The sequence below is a fragment of the Phodopus roborovskii genome, unplaced genomic scaffold, assembly GCF_943737965.1.
Source record: "Phodopus roborovskii unplaced genomic scaffold, PHOROB, whole genome shotgun sequence".
Classification (NCBI taxonomy): domain Eukaryota; kingdom Metazoa; phylum Chordata; class Mammalia; order Rodentia; family Cricetidae; genus Phodopus; species Phodopus roborovskii.
The window spans coordinates 27,382,222-27,396,363 of NW_026126470.1; the positions used below are offsets into that span (position 1 = coordinate 27,382,222).

Genomic DNA, 14,142 nt, shown 5'->3' on the forward strand with positions numbered 1-14,142 from the left:
TACAGTTTTAAAGGTCCTTTCTATGTATTTCCTCAGTATCAACACTTAGTGACAACTCAACTCATTACATCTTCCAATGCTGTTATCAAGCCAGCTTACCTTGCATTCACAATGTTCCCAGCATTCAACTCCACCATTTCTTCAAAGCCAATTGCAAATATATCGGTTGGTTTACTTCTCTTATCTATAATTAAGTATCCAAAAATACCTTTAAATATAGCATTAGTCAAATGGCAACCTTACCCAATAAATCATAATGTCAGATCACGTAAGAATCCTTTTGTGTTTTCAGTTTAACCAAATATGTATTAAAAGTAAAAACTCACCAGTGAGTTACATCACTTTAACTTTACTTTCCACTAAAATACGTCTGTTTAACATTATTTTGAAGATTCTTAAGAACTAAATTAAGTCACTTAAAAACAAGTTAAGATATGCACTACTGAAAGCAGGAACAGCCCCTTCTCAGAGGTGGAGTGAATCAAGCCTGCAGTTAAAGGACTGACTCTCAAAACTGACTGAGGACTGGGAAGCATTTCCTGGCTGGGATTGTGGTCAAGACTCAAACCCACAGCTTCTCATCGTCATACAGCATGTGGTGTGTAAAACAGTTCTTGCCCTTTGTTTACAGTGGCAGGCTGGAGCTTACGCAACCTAGGTAACTTGTCTGAGTTCACGTAAGATGCAGCCTGGCACACAGATGCTGGAAGGCAATCGACAGGGCTCAGCTCCTGCATTTGCCATGCTGGCTGCAGGACCTTTCTGTTTTAGGCTCTTCCTCTGTGAGACTGGAATAATAGCCTCAATGTAATGGGTCTGCTATGAGAATAAAATGTGTGAAAACTACAACTACCATAATGTTTTTATCATTATTAATCATTCTATTATTATTTCTAACTTGGATTAATGTACTGAAAAAGGCCCAATTTTAATAAAATATTCTGGGGAAATTCCAAAAGCTAAGACATGATTGATTAAAAATTATTTAAAAAGGCAAATTTGTACCTCATACAATTTCCTGTACCTCATACAATTTCCTTTCATATTGGTAATGATACACCATTTTTAAAAGTAGTTTGAGCTGATTCTTAAGTCCCTGATTCTAATAACGTTGGAAGGCTGTTGGGAATAGCATGGTGGCGGAGTATCCACAGTAACAACCCAGGACTATTTTTTAATCTATTCCTTATGTGCCTGCGTGGATTGATGTGTACCACATCTGTGCAGAGAAATGCCCCGTTCAGGAAGAGCAGGAATCTCTTTTCTCCCTGAACCACTTCTCTAGGACCCCACAACCAAGTTATTACAATTTCTATAAAACTGCTCATGACCGATCCTGGAAAAGAATGTTCTGGGTTTGAAAAATAAAACACAAGTAATCAACTACAAAATAATCTTGGTTATTGTCTATTCAAATGAAAACAGAAGTAGTTTCTCTTGTATGTGTGGCTGCCTTTAAAGATGTCTACTTATACATGGATCCTGATTTTATGAGCAACAAATGCCCCCCCCCCAAATCAAAACTTTCTGTTATTTTTGCTTTTGTTTGTTTTGTTTTAGGAATCAAAGTTTTATTGTGAAGTCTAGGCTCCCCTAGAACTTAGAGCGATCCTCCTGCCTCGGTCTCCAGAGTACTCAATTACAGATGTAAGCCACCAAACCCAGCTCCACCATTGTTTAGTTACTAAGTAGAAAATGTCTAGAAATAAAAAGTGAGGTAAGACTCTATCTATCTATCTATCTATCATCTATCTATCTATCATCTATCTAACATCTATCTACCTATCATCTATCTATCTATCTATCATCTATCTATCTATCATCTATCTATCATCTATCTATCTATCATCTATCTATCTATCTATCTATCTATCTATCTATCTATCTATCTATCCATCCATCCATCCATCCATCCATCCATCCATCCATCCTAAGATGTTGGCTTTCAAACTAAAGAAGACCAAGTTTCTTTCTAAATTGGTAAAGTGTCGCATTGCGGACTTAATTAACCCCTGTTACAGGAATCCAACCTTGGAACTCCTGGATGCCAGCTAACTTGGGAGCATCCAGAAGCCAGTCCGTGAGCGTCTGGTTCTTAAACGCGATGCTGCGGAACTGCTTCCCACCATTCACATTCCAGGTTCCAACACACACTCGAATCTTCTTGGGTTTTGAGTATTTGTAGAAGTTCTCACACATGTTCTTTAAGACTTTGGAAGATGCTAATTGAAAATAAGATGCAAGAGAACATTAGCTGCAGTAAACCATTTTCAATTACTGTCACAAGCAGAAGTAAAGGGCATGCGCAGGCACAAGGAAGACACCAGCGTTAAATGGCCAGCCCAGCCGGAGGCGTTAACCACACTGAATCAATGAAACTAAAGCTGGGACATAAAAACTATCACAGAATGACTGCAGCAACATAAAGCATGCGGGAGGAACAGTTCTGGTTCTGTGGTTTATATATATAAATGCCGATTTATAATACATAAAACCAAAACGCCATATTTTTTTTTTTTTAGGAACACAGCAATTGACTTACAATTTTGTTAAGAGTATGGTGAAATATAAATTTTTTTTCCTCCCTAAACAAAAATACTTAAAAACATCTCATTTAAGATTCAAATTATTGACAGGTGGCTTGAAGAACAATGGCTCCCTCACACAAATGAGCATTAGGGAAGGAAGTGAGGCGCTGAGGTGAAGCCCTGCTGACTGCTCCTCTTACCGAGAGGGGCAAGTGTGTCTACAGCCTGCGGGCTCTCTCTGGCCCCTCTGCTCACTCACCACTCAGCCAGGCTCGCTCCTCTGACACAGCTGCCAGACCGCACTTCCCACAGCCTGCACCGCCGCCCTCGTCTCCTCCAGCTCTTTACTGTTCAACAAGGCTCCTCCATCCCCGTAGTGAAGACTGCACTATGCCTTTAGGGACCACTGTCCTCGCTGGCTTATTTTCATGTAATCTCTCACATTTTACCAAATAACATCACTTTACTATGTTATTTTATGATATCCAAAATTAGCAGTATTCTGAGAAATTGGGATTGGGGAAGGTAAGACATTAGTATCATGAATACAGTTTTGACCTCTGAGCCCCCTGAAGGAACCAAAGATTTATTTGGATGATAACCATGTCCCCACTGCTGTGGGGTATTTGTACACTGTGACTGGTTTACTGAAGATCTGAATGTCCCATAGGTAGGCAGAAGGTACAGACAGGACTTCCAGGCAGAAAGAGAAAGAGGAGGAGGAACCAGGCATTCAGGAGAAGCGAGATGCATGGAGGAAGCAGAGATACGGTAAAAAGCCACACGGTAAAACACAGATTAGTACAAGTGAGTTCATCTAAGTTAGGAAAGCTAGCGGGACGAGCATGAGCTAGGGCTGAGCTTTTATAATTAACAGTAAGCCTCTGTGCCATTATTTGGGAGCTGGAAGGCAGAACAGAGAAAGACTCTGTCACAGCCCATTATCTTGAGAGCAGATGTGTACATTTCTAAACCTCTTCCTAGCTGATTTGATTATTTATAGAGGTGATTGAGTGATAACAAAAGCAGACCATTTATTCTTTCTTGTCAATACAGCTACCATTCTCTATTATTACAAACGTTAAAGTCATTTGTCACTATGAAAACACCATTTAAAATCCACTCAATTCTGTGACTGCATCTTGCTGCCATCTTGCTTGAATTAATAAGGTCAAATCACTTTATAAATAGAATAAGAAGGTAAAGCATAATCCTAGTTTATTCTTAACATGTTCTGGCACCTTAATGTGCTTAAGGAAATGAGTCTGCTAAACCCTCAGATGTCTGTATGTAAGTACCACTCCCTTACAGAAACGGTGTTCATTATATAACCCTAACCCCTGCTCTCTCCCCACTCTCCTTTAAAACAAAAAGGAGTCACATGCTAACAGGCAAACATCCTGGGAAGGGGAAGAGAAGATAGCGCTTCCGGCTAAATTTCTGGCAAGGCCTTTGCTTTGTCCTGTTTGCTACAGATTAACCTTAAAGACAAGACCGTGGCCCAGAGAGAATGAAGGGACGAGATGCCTATGAATACGCAGGCAGGAAAAAGAGGAGCTCTGTTAAGTCCTTCCGATGCACCTGCTCTGACTTGCTGAACAACACTGCTGCTGTCCTAAGTGAACAGCGGTTAGACCTTGTTCTACTGCAGGTCTGTAGTTAAACAAGTCACCCACAGAGTGAGAACATGAAGGCTGAGTGGCCATAAACAGCATGGGCACTATCTGAATCAATGCAAGATAGTCCTATTAGACCTTCCCCTGCAGCCGATGAAGAGCAGGGCCTAACAACGAGAACGTTCAAGGAAACACAGAGTGAATTTAATCTAGCTGAATTATCTTTCACTGGCATATGCCTATGATGCAGGAAGATAAAGGATCATGTACATTTCTTCCCTGAATAAAATACTTGATTTCTGCAAACTTAAAATTTTTATTCAGAGTAAAACAAAACATTAATTTATCCTGAAATATCATGAAGATAAAATTATATCTGTATGTGCACAACATCAGCTTTAGAAATATAACGAAAAGGTTGGTTTTATTTATATATCGGTTTTTCTATACTGTACCTGACTGTAATGTCTGTTCAGAAACTATGGATGCATCAAGAAGAAAACAAAGAATCATTAGTAAAACAACAAGTAACATTTAAAGCCTAGTGTGTCACCTGAAGAACATCCTGAGATGACCTTACTCATTTCTTGTTTGTTGACAACTTGAACGTGTTTTTTGAAGCTGTAACACCAACAACAATAAATAGCAGTAACTGATACAAACCCATGTCTGCACTGACTCAGTGATGTCCATTGCTTCATAACGTGAAGGTCCTCCTCTTCCAGGTATGTACGTACGTGTGTGTGTGTGTGTGTGTGTGTGTGTGTGTGTGTGTAAATCTAAGAGGCTGAAGGACATCAAAGACATGGAAATATAAGTCTAAACACTCTTTTTCTGGGACTCACCAGTTGATAAGTATCACCAGTTCAGCTAAAACAAGAAAGTGCATTCTAAAGCCAGCAGCTACACTATATAAAACTGTGCAAAGGTCCTGTGGCTGTAAAGGCTTACAGGAAAAATGGGGTTTGGGGCATCACACATAAAAACGTCAAAAGTGACACACCAAAGAAGGAAGGAACCTGAATTTAAAAGCAGCGGAGTATTATGTGTGCTGAATGGTTATGAAATGCATGACCGACTGTACAATATAAGGCACCATGCCTTTAAACATATGAAGCTGGCTTGTAGAAATGGTCATCACAAGGACATAGCATTGTGAATGATAACAGACGGTTACTAGAAAATGGGTGGGAAGTTGAAACATCAGATGTGGGCGGGCATGGCTCAAAACACATGTTGAACTGCGTAAGGGAAGATGTTTAAGGTGTGTGCATATGGCTATGTATGTTTTATACATCCGTATCCACACTGGTTCTGTTGGGTATTTTCTGCATTTGCCTAATGTTGCTTGCCAGCAGAATCACGAATAAGCTCATGCAAAATTAGCATCGTGTTTGTATCATTACCTAACGTATCAATCACAGTGGAACAAACTCTCAGTCTCAGCCAGGCATGGCAGGGCAGCCGACTACTCTTGAGAGGCATTTTACACATGGTGAGGTGTGCAGGCACCTAGACGCCTGACGCTTAGCCTGGGAGTGACTGAGGCTGTTGGCTTCGCCTCTTCCTCCACACTTACTTCCACGTGCTGCTTATTAATGCCTCCACCATCAGGGCAGGCACAGGAAAGAGGTGACAGAACACAAGCCAGTCAGGCTCTACTTCGGAAGCCAGGAGGAAGCCTGAGTCTGACGGTCCGGTAAGCATCAGACTTTCTTTTTTAAGTTTGAGTAGGTCCGGCCCCCACGCCTGGTTACCCATTCCTGAGAAGCTGACAGTCTACAACGACCTGTAAGGCAAGTCTCAAGAGGACATTCCGAAAATTACAGGAAATTCCCTGTGTGGAGAGGATGTGTGGGAAGGTTTGGGGCTAACAGGAAAAGAAGCCCACAGGGCTGCTATAAAGTTGTAGGGGAGACTGGAACTAGAAATCTAACTGACCTTGTCAGCTACCCTGCAATGAAGCTGGGGAGGGCAGGGGGTCTAACAATTACACGCACAAAGAACGCTGAATTCCCTCATAATACTGCTTTTAGGTACTCATTAACACAAAAAGTTCAATTTTTTTGCCATTAAAAACAAATTCATATAATAAAAGGCGAAAAGCTACCTTGGGGAAAGGCTACTTTGAAAGCTATGTATTTATGTCAAATATTAAAACAGGAAAAAGCAGTTAGTGGCCAATAATTAACACTGCTTTATACTGTTACTGTGACGTAAGCTGATTCAAACAGTAACAACTGAAGTTAAGGCGTGCTTACAGAAACATTAACCGATACAGATAAAAGGTGTTCTCAATAAAGCATGCCTACATAACTGGTTCTGAGCGCGCTAAGTGCTAGTTTAGTCTCTAGAAACCTTCCTCATATCATTAGCAGCACATGTAGCCTCCAGTCACAATCTGCAGAAGAAAACCCAGATAGTTTGTACCTAAGTACCACCCACAGCGTTAACACTTGACAAGAGAGAAACTTAACTGGAGAATGCTATTTCAAAATAACCACTTGTACAGAAATTCCTTCCAAAAGGATTTAAATCCACAACAGCCTAGGAACTACTCATGCTAGTAAGTTCCGATTTACTTTTCTGGGCTTCTCAGGACTATGGAAGGGGAGCTGAGTAACGAGTTAAGTGTGCATACCACGCAAACTCCCAGTGGTTAGGAGCGCCCGGGCTTTGTCAGCTAGGTCACTGTTGAGAGTGTTTCCCAGGAGCAGGACATCAATGGCTTCTTGCTTGGAGCTGTCGAAGAAGTTGTTCTGAATGGTTCTGGTGACAGAGCGAGCACCATCTTTTAACTTCCCAGCCTGTTGGGGGGGGGGGGGGAGAAAGGAACATGGACCCTGCTCAAAATACTGCTGATTTTACTCAGTGTACATTCGCAATTTTAAATCCAGTTCATAAAGGCCTTAAAATGTAGCTGCTCCCTTATAGTCTGCAGAAAGAAAATAATAAACTAAACACAACTCCATCAACTAACACATTGAGCAGTAAATACCTATTTACTTGAATTAAGAAGATCCCTTCCTACATTCTAACTTTTAAATGTGGGGATGGGCTGCATGGGGAAAAGCAATAGGGACAAAGAATGGTACTCTGAACTTAGAACTCCTAGAAAACCTTCCAAGTACTATGACAGTATAAAAGTGAAATTGCTCCCCAGTAATTTAATGCTAGTTAAAAACAAAGTTGAACCTAAAATCAGTTAAAAAATTAATTTGTAACTACAACTCATAAATATAAATACATAAATTTTAGTTTACATATTAAAGACATTTTGTTGCCCAAACAATTATAAGTCTAAAAAAATAAATACCCATTCCAATACTGAGAGGATTGATTACAACTTTTAGTGACCAGGTATTTCACTTAGGCATATTATCAAACAGTATTTATTTTGATTGTATAGACTTCTGACTGTCAAAAATAACTTTGGTTTGGAATGTATAATTTTCTTTCATCCCTTTGAAAAATAACAGTAATTACAGGCTTCTTTTCAGAATAAGGAGTCAATTTTCTTACGTGCCACTAAATGTAATATGGCATTAAATCATTATTTTTGTCATGTAATATACAAAATGATGTTACTGAAAAATAGCACTCACCATTCACATTATCAGGCAATTAATCAAAAGGAGCCGGGAGAAAGGAAAAGAAAGAGCAGTTCAGGTGCTAGATTTTAGCTTAATTCAGACTAGTATATTTAATATTAATATATAAAGATTTCGTATCTAAACCTTAGGTTAAAGATAAGAATACTGAAAATAGATGCAGCTTCTGTACATCTATTGTCTTAGTCACAGCAGAAACAAAAGGCAGAAGCACACAAAGGAATATTTTAAAGCAGCAGTTGGAATCAGATTTCAATAACAAGGGTTATGCTATTTAAAAGGAATAAGTGACCGTGAAGCAATTTCTAGGCCTCAAAGGAAAGCAGTGTTGGGAGTGAGGGTTTGTGGCATTCCCAAGGGATGAACAAGGCGCTCTGCAGGTGAGGCAGACTGAACGTGGTCCAGACATGATGAGGAAGCTTCCCGCAGCCGCAGCTGCTTGCTGCTCATGGGACCACAATGTTAATGTTTCCTCTTTTTGTTGACTGTTTTGGTGGGTTGCTTTGCTTTGTTGTAAACTGGATTCTGTCAGCCCTAGCACTTGATACACAGCCCAGATCCAACTTGTGGCAGCCCTCCTGTGCCGACTCCTGTGCCGACCTCTCCAGCACTGGGATTATAGGTGAGTGTTCTCACCTTTATCCAGAAATAATTTGAGAAACTGTAGAGATTTTGGATAAATTAAATTAAGGGCCTCTTAAAGAGTTAAACAATATTTAAGTACACAGAGTCATAAAACATTCCAAACAGGAAATGTGTGAAAATAACACAAGCAGCTGATGAGGTCCTGATGAGACTCGCCATCATAACTGAGTCCACCCCACCCTCTCCTGCAATGACGGCCCGGTGCACGGCTTGCACAAGTTGGTGACGGACTGAGTGCCCATCCACTACTTGTGACACCCCCAGTGGAGGCAATGGGCCAGGTGTAGCAGACACACAAGCCAGGGAGACAGGATGCGTGATCAGGACTACGGATTTTTAAAAATCTTATTTAAAATCAATATAAACAATGTAAGAAGAGAGATACACAACATTAAGCCACATAAAACTATAAAACTATATATACATATAAAATTATCTCCAAAAGCACACTTAATCCTTGGGACTAGAGAATTACCTATGTTGAACTTAATCATCAGAATCTACTACTGTGGCAAATTGTATCGGAGAGGACATGCAAACCTAGGAAAGCAATCCTAAAAATGCCTGTTAACTTAAACCCTACTGTGTAAAAGTCATCGAGGCTCTCTAGAGAGGACAGAGATGAGAGCTCGCTGTGACGGCTGCAGGTCTACCTTGGCCTTCCCTTCCAAGGCTCCGGTGCCGGCGTATATCTTACTGATGGAGTCGCCATTCACAGACCACATGGACCGGAAAACTTCTTGAAAGCGAGTCACCAGCTGAGGCTTTTCAGCCAAGCCCAGAGCTTCCAGCTGTTTAGTTAGCATCTGAAAGGAGAAATGAGGATATTTAAGGTAACTGTATATTTAAATATAATTGTATATAAATACTGTATTTATATTTAAACGTACATTCACTGTAATGTGACTGTTTACAACTATTAGTATCAAACTTACAATTTATAAACACAGGACTCTGAAAGTAGTAATACTTTATTGGGCTTTGTTTACCACATTTTAATTTTTAAGGTTAAACTGGTAGTTTTTTTTTTAAGGTAAACTATCATTTCAGTAGATTCATGAATTTGGAAACCAAAGAAGTAACATCCCTCAGTTAATCTTGCTGGCGCCCCTGCAGTTAGACCAGCTTGCCTCGCTCCCTGAGAGTCTAGCTAACCCACAGTGTGCAGGAGAACAGGGAAGTTCGCACGGAGCTCACCCAAGCATATGCACTTTATACTCTGGACTTCATTCTGGAAACTTGCTAATTGGGGTGAGGTGAGCAAGAGAGCAGGGTCAATGAAAAGCCATGCAGCTGTTCGTGGATGCAGTCCACACTGATGGCGTGCATAAAAGAGCTGTGGGGAGCCAAGTCTCAGTTTCAGGGTTAACAGGCCCTCCACCCCAGAAGGCGGCACAAGCAGCCCCCAGCCACTGATCTTTGCTCTGCATGAACTCTAGCCTGGGCTCCAGCAGCATGGAGACAATGTCTGTTCCTCTTACTGACTCATGCACTTTTACTGAATTCCTTTCTATTTATGTTTCCTGCGTATCTGTTTGGTGTCGTGTTATCTACAATTACAGAATATAGAACCGTACGAATGAAAGCCCCTCATTTTATCATTCAGGTGGGTTACGCTAGAGTTCTATGCTCATGTGGGCATAAAACAGCCCTGGGCTTGGTCTCCTTTCACTCTTTGAAGGAGCAGAAAGACAAAGTTCACTTCATTATTAGTCTGTCTAACTCTAATTTAGCAATAAGTTAACCAAATGTGAGAGGGCCATACACACACGCCACACTTCCAGAAGCGAGAGTCAGCTAAGACAACTAGACATGAACCCTTGATACCTTAGGTCTAAGAGTGTCACTAGGCTTGGGCAGACGCAGTAAATGTGTCTACTCAGCAACAGCCAGGGTTTCAGACAGACCTGAGCCATATGAATTCATCTCATTATGATCTGTCTTCTTCACATCTCATGTGTCATATTTTAAGAAAAATAAGATAAATGTCAATGATAGGTTTAAAAAAAAAAGTCAAAACAGAAAAATGTATTTACTTATATATAATGTCTGTGCCTCAGAGAATTTTATACAATTGGACCTTGACTTGAGACAGAAACTGAGTTTCTGTAATTAATTAACTAATGCACAGATCATTAACTAGAGACTCTTTAGAGTGTTTGAAAACTAAGTCCTACCTAATGCAAAGCGAATCCACGACGTCCTTGTGACCCAGGGAGGATGGGGGTGTCCCAGTTTACTGAGTAGCTGAGACCGTGTGTGTCTGTACTAGACTGAGCTTGTGAATAACAGTAAAAGAAACCTAATAAATAAATAAGCTTTTAAAGACCTTAAAGGAAAACCTGGTCATTTTTTAATTTGGCTAGCTATGGCATTTCATGATTCCTAATTAATGAATCAGATTTTTGAAGCAACTGACTTCATAATGCCCACTTGGACTGAGTTATAAACTATCAAAAATATAACCCTTTAGGAAAGTACAGGTAAAAACAGACTTTCAACATCCTAAAATAAAATCTTGAAAATGTTAACATAAAGTTCAAATCCATGCATACTGTTTCAAGAGAAAGGCCAACCAGCATTGGTCACTCCAATACACATTGGAGTGTATTCTACAAGAAGTGTAAGAAACCACAGCAGGAAACAGGCGGCAGCTATCGGAACATATGAAGAGCGGAGAAGGGAATGGTTAAATCACAAGGGGTTTGAGAGAGGGAAAGGCAAGAAGTGAACAAACAAAAGTCTCCAGCAAGGCCTAGCGTCAATACTTCATGCGACTGAGAAACAGGGTTACAAACGTGCTCAGGATGCGTACGGCACAGGCATAATAGTTTTACCTCTAATCCAAGGAATGCCTGCACGCTGTTTGTTCTATCAAGACAATCCAAGCAGTTCGTTCGAACTGTACCACTCTGGCACCTGCAACAATTTCAAGAAAGTTACATGGCTAGTTTACAATACAAATAAAGCATAAATGAACTAACAGCAACAGAGATGATTAAAACTGAGTACCTTTCTAGTTCCAACTTTATATCATCATCATATTCAGGCACAAAATAACAATGAAAATATAGCACACACCCGCACACACACACACCTAGATTCTACATCTGTTAATGTTTTGCATTGCATTTTTACCACATATCTACCACAGATTTATTTTTATTAGGCCTGTAGTTAGGAGCTAAATATAGCTACGTTTATAATCCTATAGTTCTTTCTACAAAATAGTAAGAATTTTGGGAATGATTATTTATAAAAACAACAATAACAAGCTCTTTCTCTTCACTGCCCCATAAGCCACTATGACATAGAAAATACAATCTGATAAAAGCCAGTAACTTTGAGCTTTGTCCAATCTATAATCTGAGCTTAAACCTTTCAATTTACTTTTTTCTTGTTACATATGCAAAAACTAAGGGTTCCAGTTACATCAACGCAGGCAATAAGCAAAGGCTCAATATAAAAAAGAAAATTCAAAAGTTTAATGTTAAGAATGATTTTTACGTTATAGGAAAGTTCCAGTTTAAAGAAAAGAGAAATAGAACTGTCAAACCTTTGAACTTCACTGCCATCGAAATAAAAAAATCCATAATCTAGAAACTTCTGGACTTGAGGTTTGAGAACACTGTGTAGTCTCTCTGCCTTCCCTCCTTTAACCATTTGGTGATAGTCAAAAGACACCATGAGGGTATCGGACGCGTGCTCAGAAGCTTTCAAATGACTCTGAAAGTGAAAGCAAATGCTCATGTAGCTGTGAGTTAAATGGCCTATTGCTACAGCACTGCAGAAGCACTTATATTCCAAGCTGCAACAGCGTTATTTGAAATTTTACTAATCCCCCAAAAGCTTTCACCAACAGTGGAAGCAAAGAGGACAATTCTTTTTTGATACCTAATGGCATTTATTGTCTAAAACTCCATATGCTATCCCCGAGAGACTGAGTGGCATAACTAATTCTTTAGTTTGGTTTAGAAGTTGTAATAGTTTCCAAACACCAGTGTTTTATTGTTAGGAACAAATTTAGTAAGTACTTTTACCTATTACGGAATCTAAAATAAAGCAGTTTAATTTGTAACAAAGTCTAATCAGAGATTAAAAGACTCATCTTTTTATGCCTTCATTCAATACGTATGTATATTTCTATGTTTACCATTAAAATATCACTCTCAAAAGAACAGTGTTTAGTTACAATTATTTTCTTGCAATCTTAAGAAATAGGTTATTTTCCCACTTAACCAGACTGCCTAATTTAAACCTTAGAAAATGGTTTCTAGTTATTCTACATTTTATACAACATAATTTACATGGGTCCGTCATTGATTTAAGTAAGAATTTGGCTCATGCTATTTTCTAACAGCCTCAGAGAGTTGAAGGCATCACAGTAGCTAACTTTTGTCTAGGTGCTTTTCTTCCTGGGAGTCTGGTCACTTTGTCTTTATTTCCATTCTAGGAGACTATGGGCCAGAACAGAAGGTAAGGCAGCCACACTCACCTGGAAAGCCTTACTTAGCATATGTTCTCCTTCCTTAGATCCAAGTAAGTTTACTACTATTTGTTTACCATACAAATCCTTAAGTGTCCGGAAATGCCTATTGACAAAAGAAACAGCATAGTAAAATTATAGCCTCCCCCCCCCCAGAAAACAAGAAACTCACAAAATTTGCTAAATTGGATACAAATCCATTCTATGTGTCCTCAAACCCTTGAATTTGTAACATTCAGTAAGTACAATTTCCCCTCTGACTCTCACCTTGGCTAGAGCCCCGGAGCTGGCCAGCCTCCAGCTTACTTTCCATTGCAGAGCTGGTGGCACAGCCACCAGACCCTTCTGGCGACCACGTACTTGAGGAGTACTCAAAAGGGCTGCCTGGCCAGCTCTCGCCTTTGCCGGCTCCCTTTGTCTGTGGCTCTGCTCCCCACAGACTCTGTTACCTTGAGCTCAATCAGGGTCCAAAGATGCTAACATCTGTACTTAATCTTTCTGGACAGAGCTACATCATACATTCATTTTAATGCAGTATACTATTATAATTCTCTTTTTTTAGTTTTTATTTATTGACAAGTTCATAAATGCATATAATACAATTTGTTCTTGTTCACCTCTCACACTGTGTCTAATCTATAAATTAAACTTTAACATATTTATGTATGTTCGAGAAACACTTCAGTATATGGTGGTGTGGTATTGCAACCTGTGCATCCATACGGATAAAATGTACCTGTGGGGGGGGGGACAATTAAAAAACAAGAAAGCCAGGCAGTGGTGGCGCACGCCTTTAATCCTACCACTTGAGAGGTAGAGGCAGGCAGATCTCTGTGAGTTCGAGGCCAGCCTGGTCTATGGAGCAAGTTCCAGGACAGTCTCCAAAGCTACAGAAAAACCCCATCTCATCTCGAGAAAATGAAAAAAAAAAAAAAAAAAAAAAAAAAAAAAAAAAACCAAAGAAAAGGAAAGATAATAAAAGGTTCTGCTATATACAGCAACACCACACAAAGCAAATATAATATGAGCCACATATAGTACTACTCAAATATCATCAGTTTTACCTGTCAAAAGCAGGTGCATTCGCTTCATATCCCCTCGACATACGGACACGATGGGATCCCACCTTAGGCAAGAAAAAGATTTAATCACTACCCGAACCACTGTCAAGACAAAAGAAACATCACTACTGCATCCAAGCAATTCATCTCGTGAACAAAGTAGACGAAATGCCTGGGCTTCACTCATGATAATCT

The 14,142-nt window shown here is 39.8% G+C and overlaps 1 protein-coding gene across 19 annotated transcripts in view; it reads right to left on the reverse strand.

Annotated features, from left to right (window-relative positions):
- Synj1 (synaptojanin 1) overlaps positions 1–14,142 on the reverse strand; it is a 68,133-nt gene that overhangs the window by 27,056 nt on the left and 26,935 nt on the right. For 6 of the 19 annotated variants that reach the window (XM_051191847.1, XM_051191844.1, XM_051191861.1 and 3 more), the window contains exons 7-15: positions 13,951–14,012; positions 12,896–12,992; positions 11,957–12,126; positions 11,238–11,319; positions 9,054–9,206; positions 6,786–6,942; positions 4,600–4,623; positions 2,031–2,222; positions 100–184 (exon numbers count right to left, since the gene is read on the reverse strand). In XM_051191847.1, coding sequence (XP_051047804.1) covers positions 100–184; positions 2,031–2,222; positions 4,600–4,623; positions 6,786–6,942; positions 9,054–9,206; positions 11,238–11,319; positions 11,957–12,126; positions 12,896–12,992; positions 13,951–14,012 — 1,022 coding nt within the window. Of the gene's footprint in view, positions 1–99; positions 185–2,030; positions 2,223–4,599; positions 4,624–6,785; positions 6,952–9,053; positions 9,207–11,237; positions 11,320–11,956; positions 12,127–12,895; positions 12,993–13,950; positions 14,013–14,142 lie in introns of all 19 variants that reach the window. The other 13 variants (XM_051191850.1, XM_051191848.1, XM_051191846.1 and 10 more) reach the window with 3 other exon arrangements.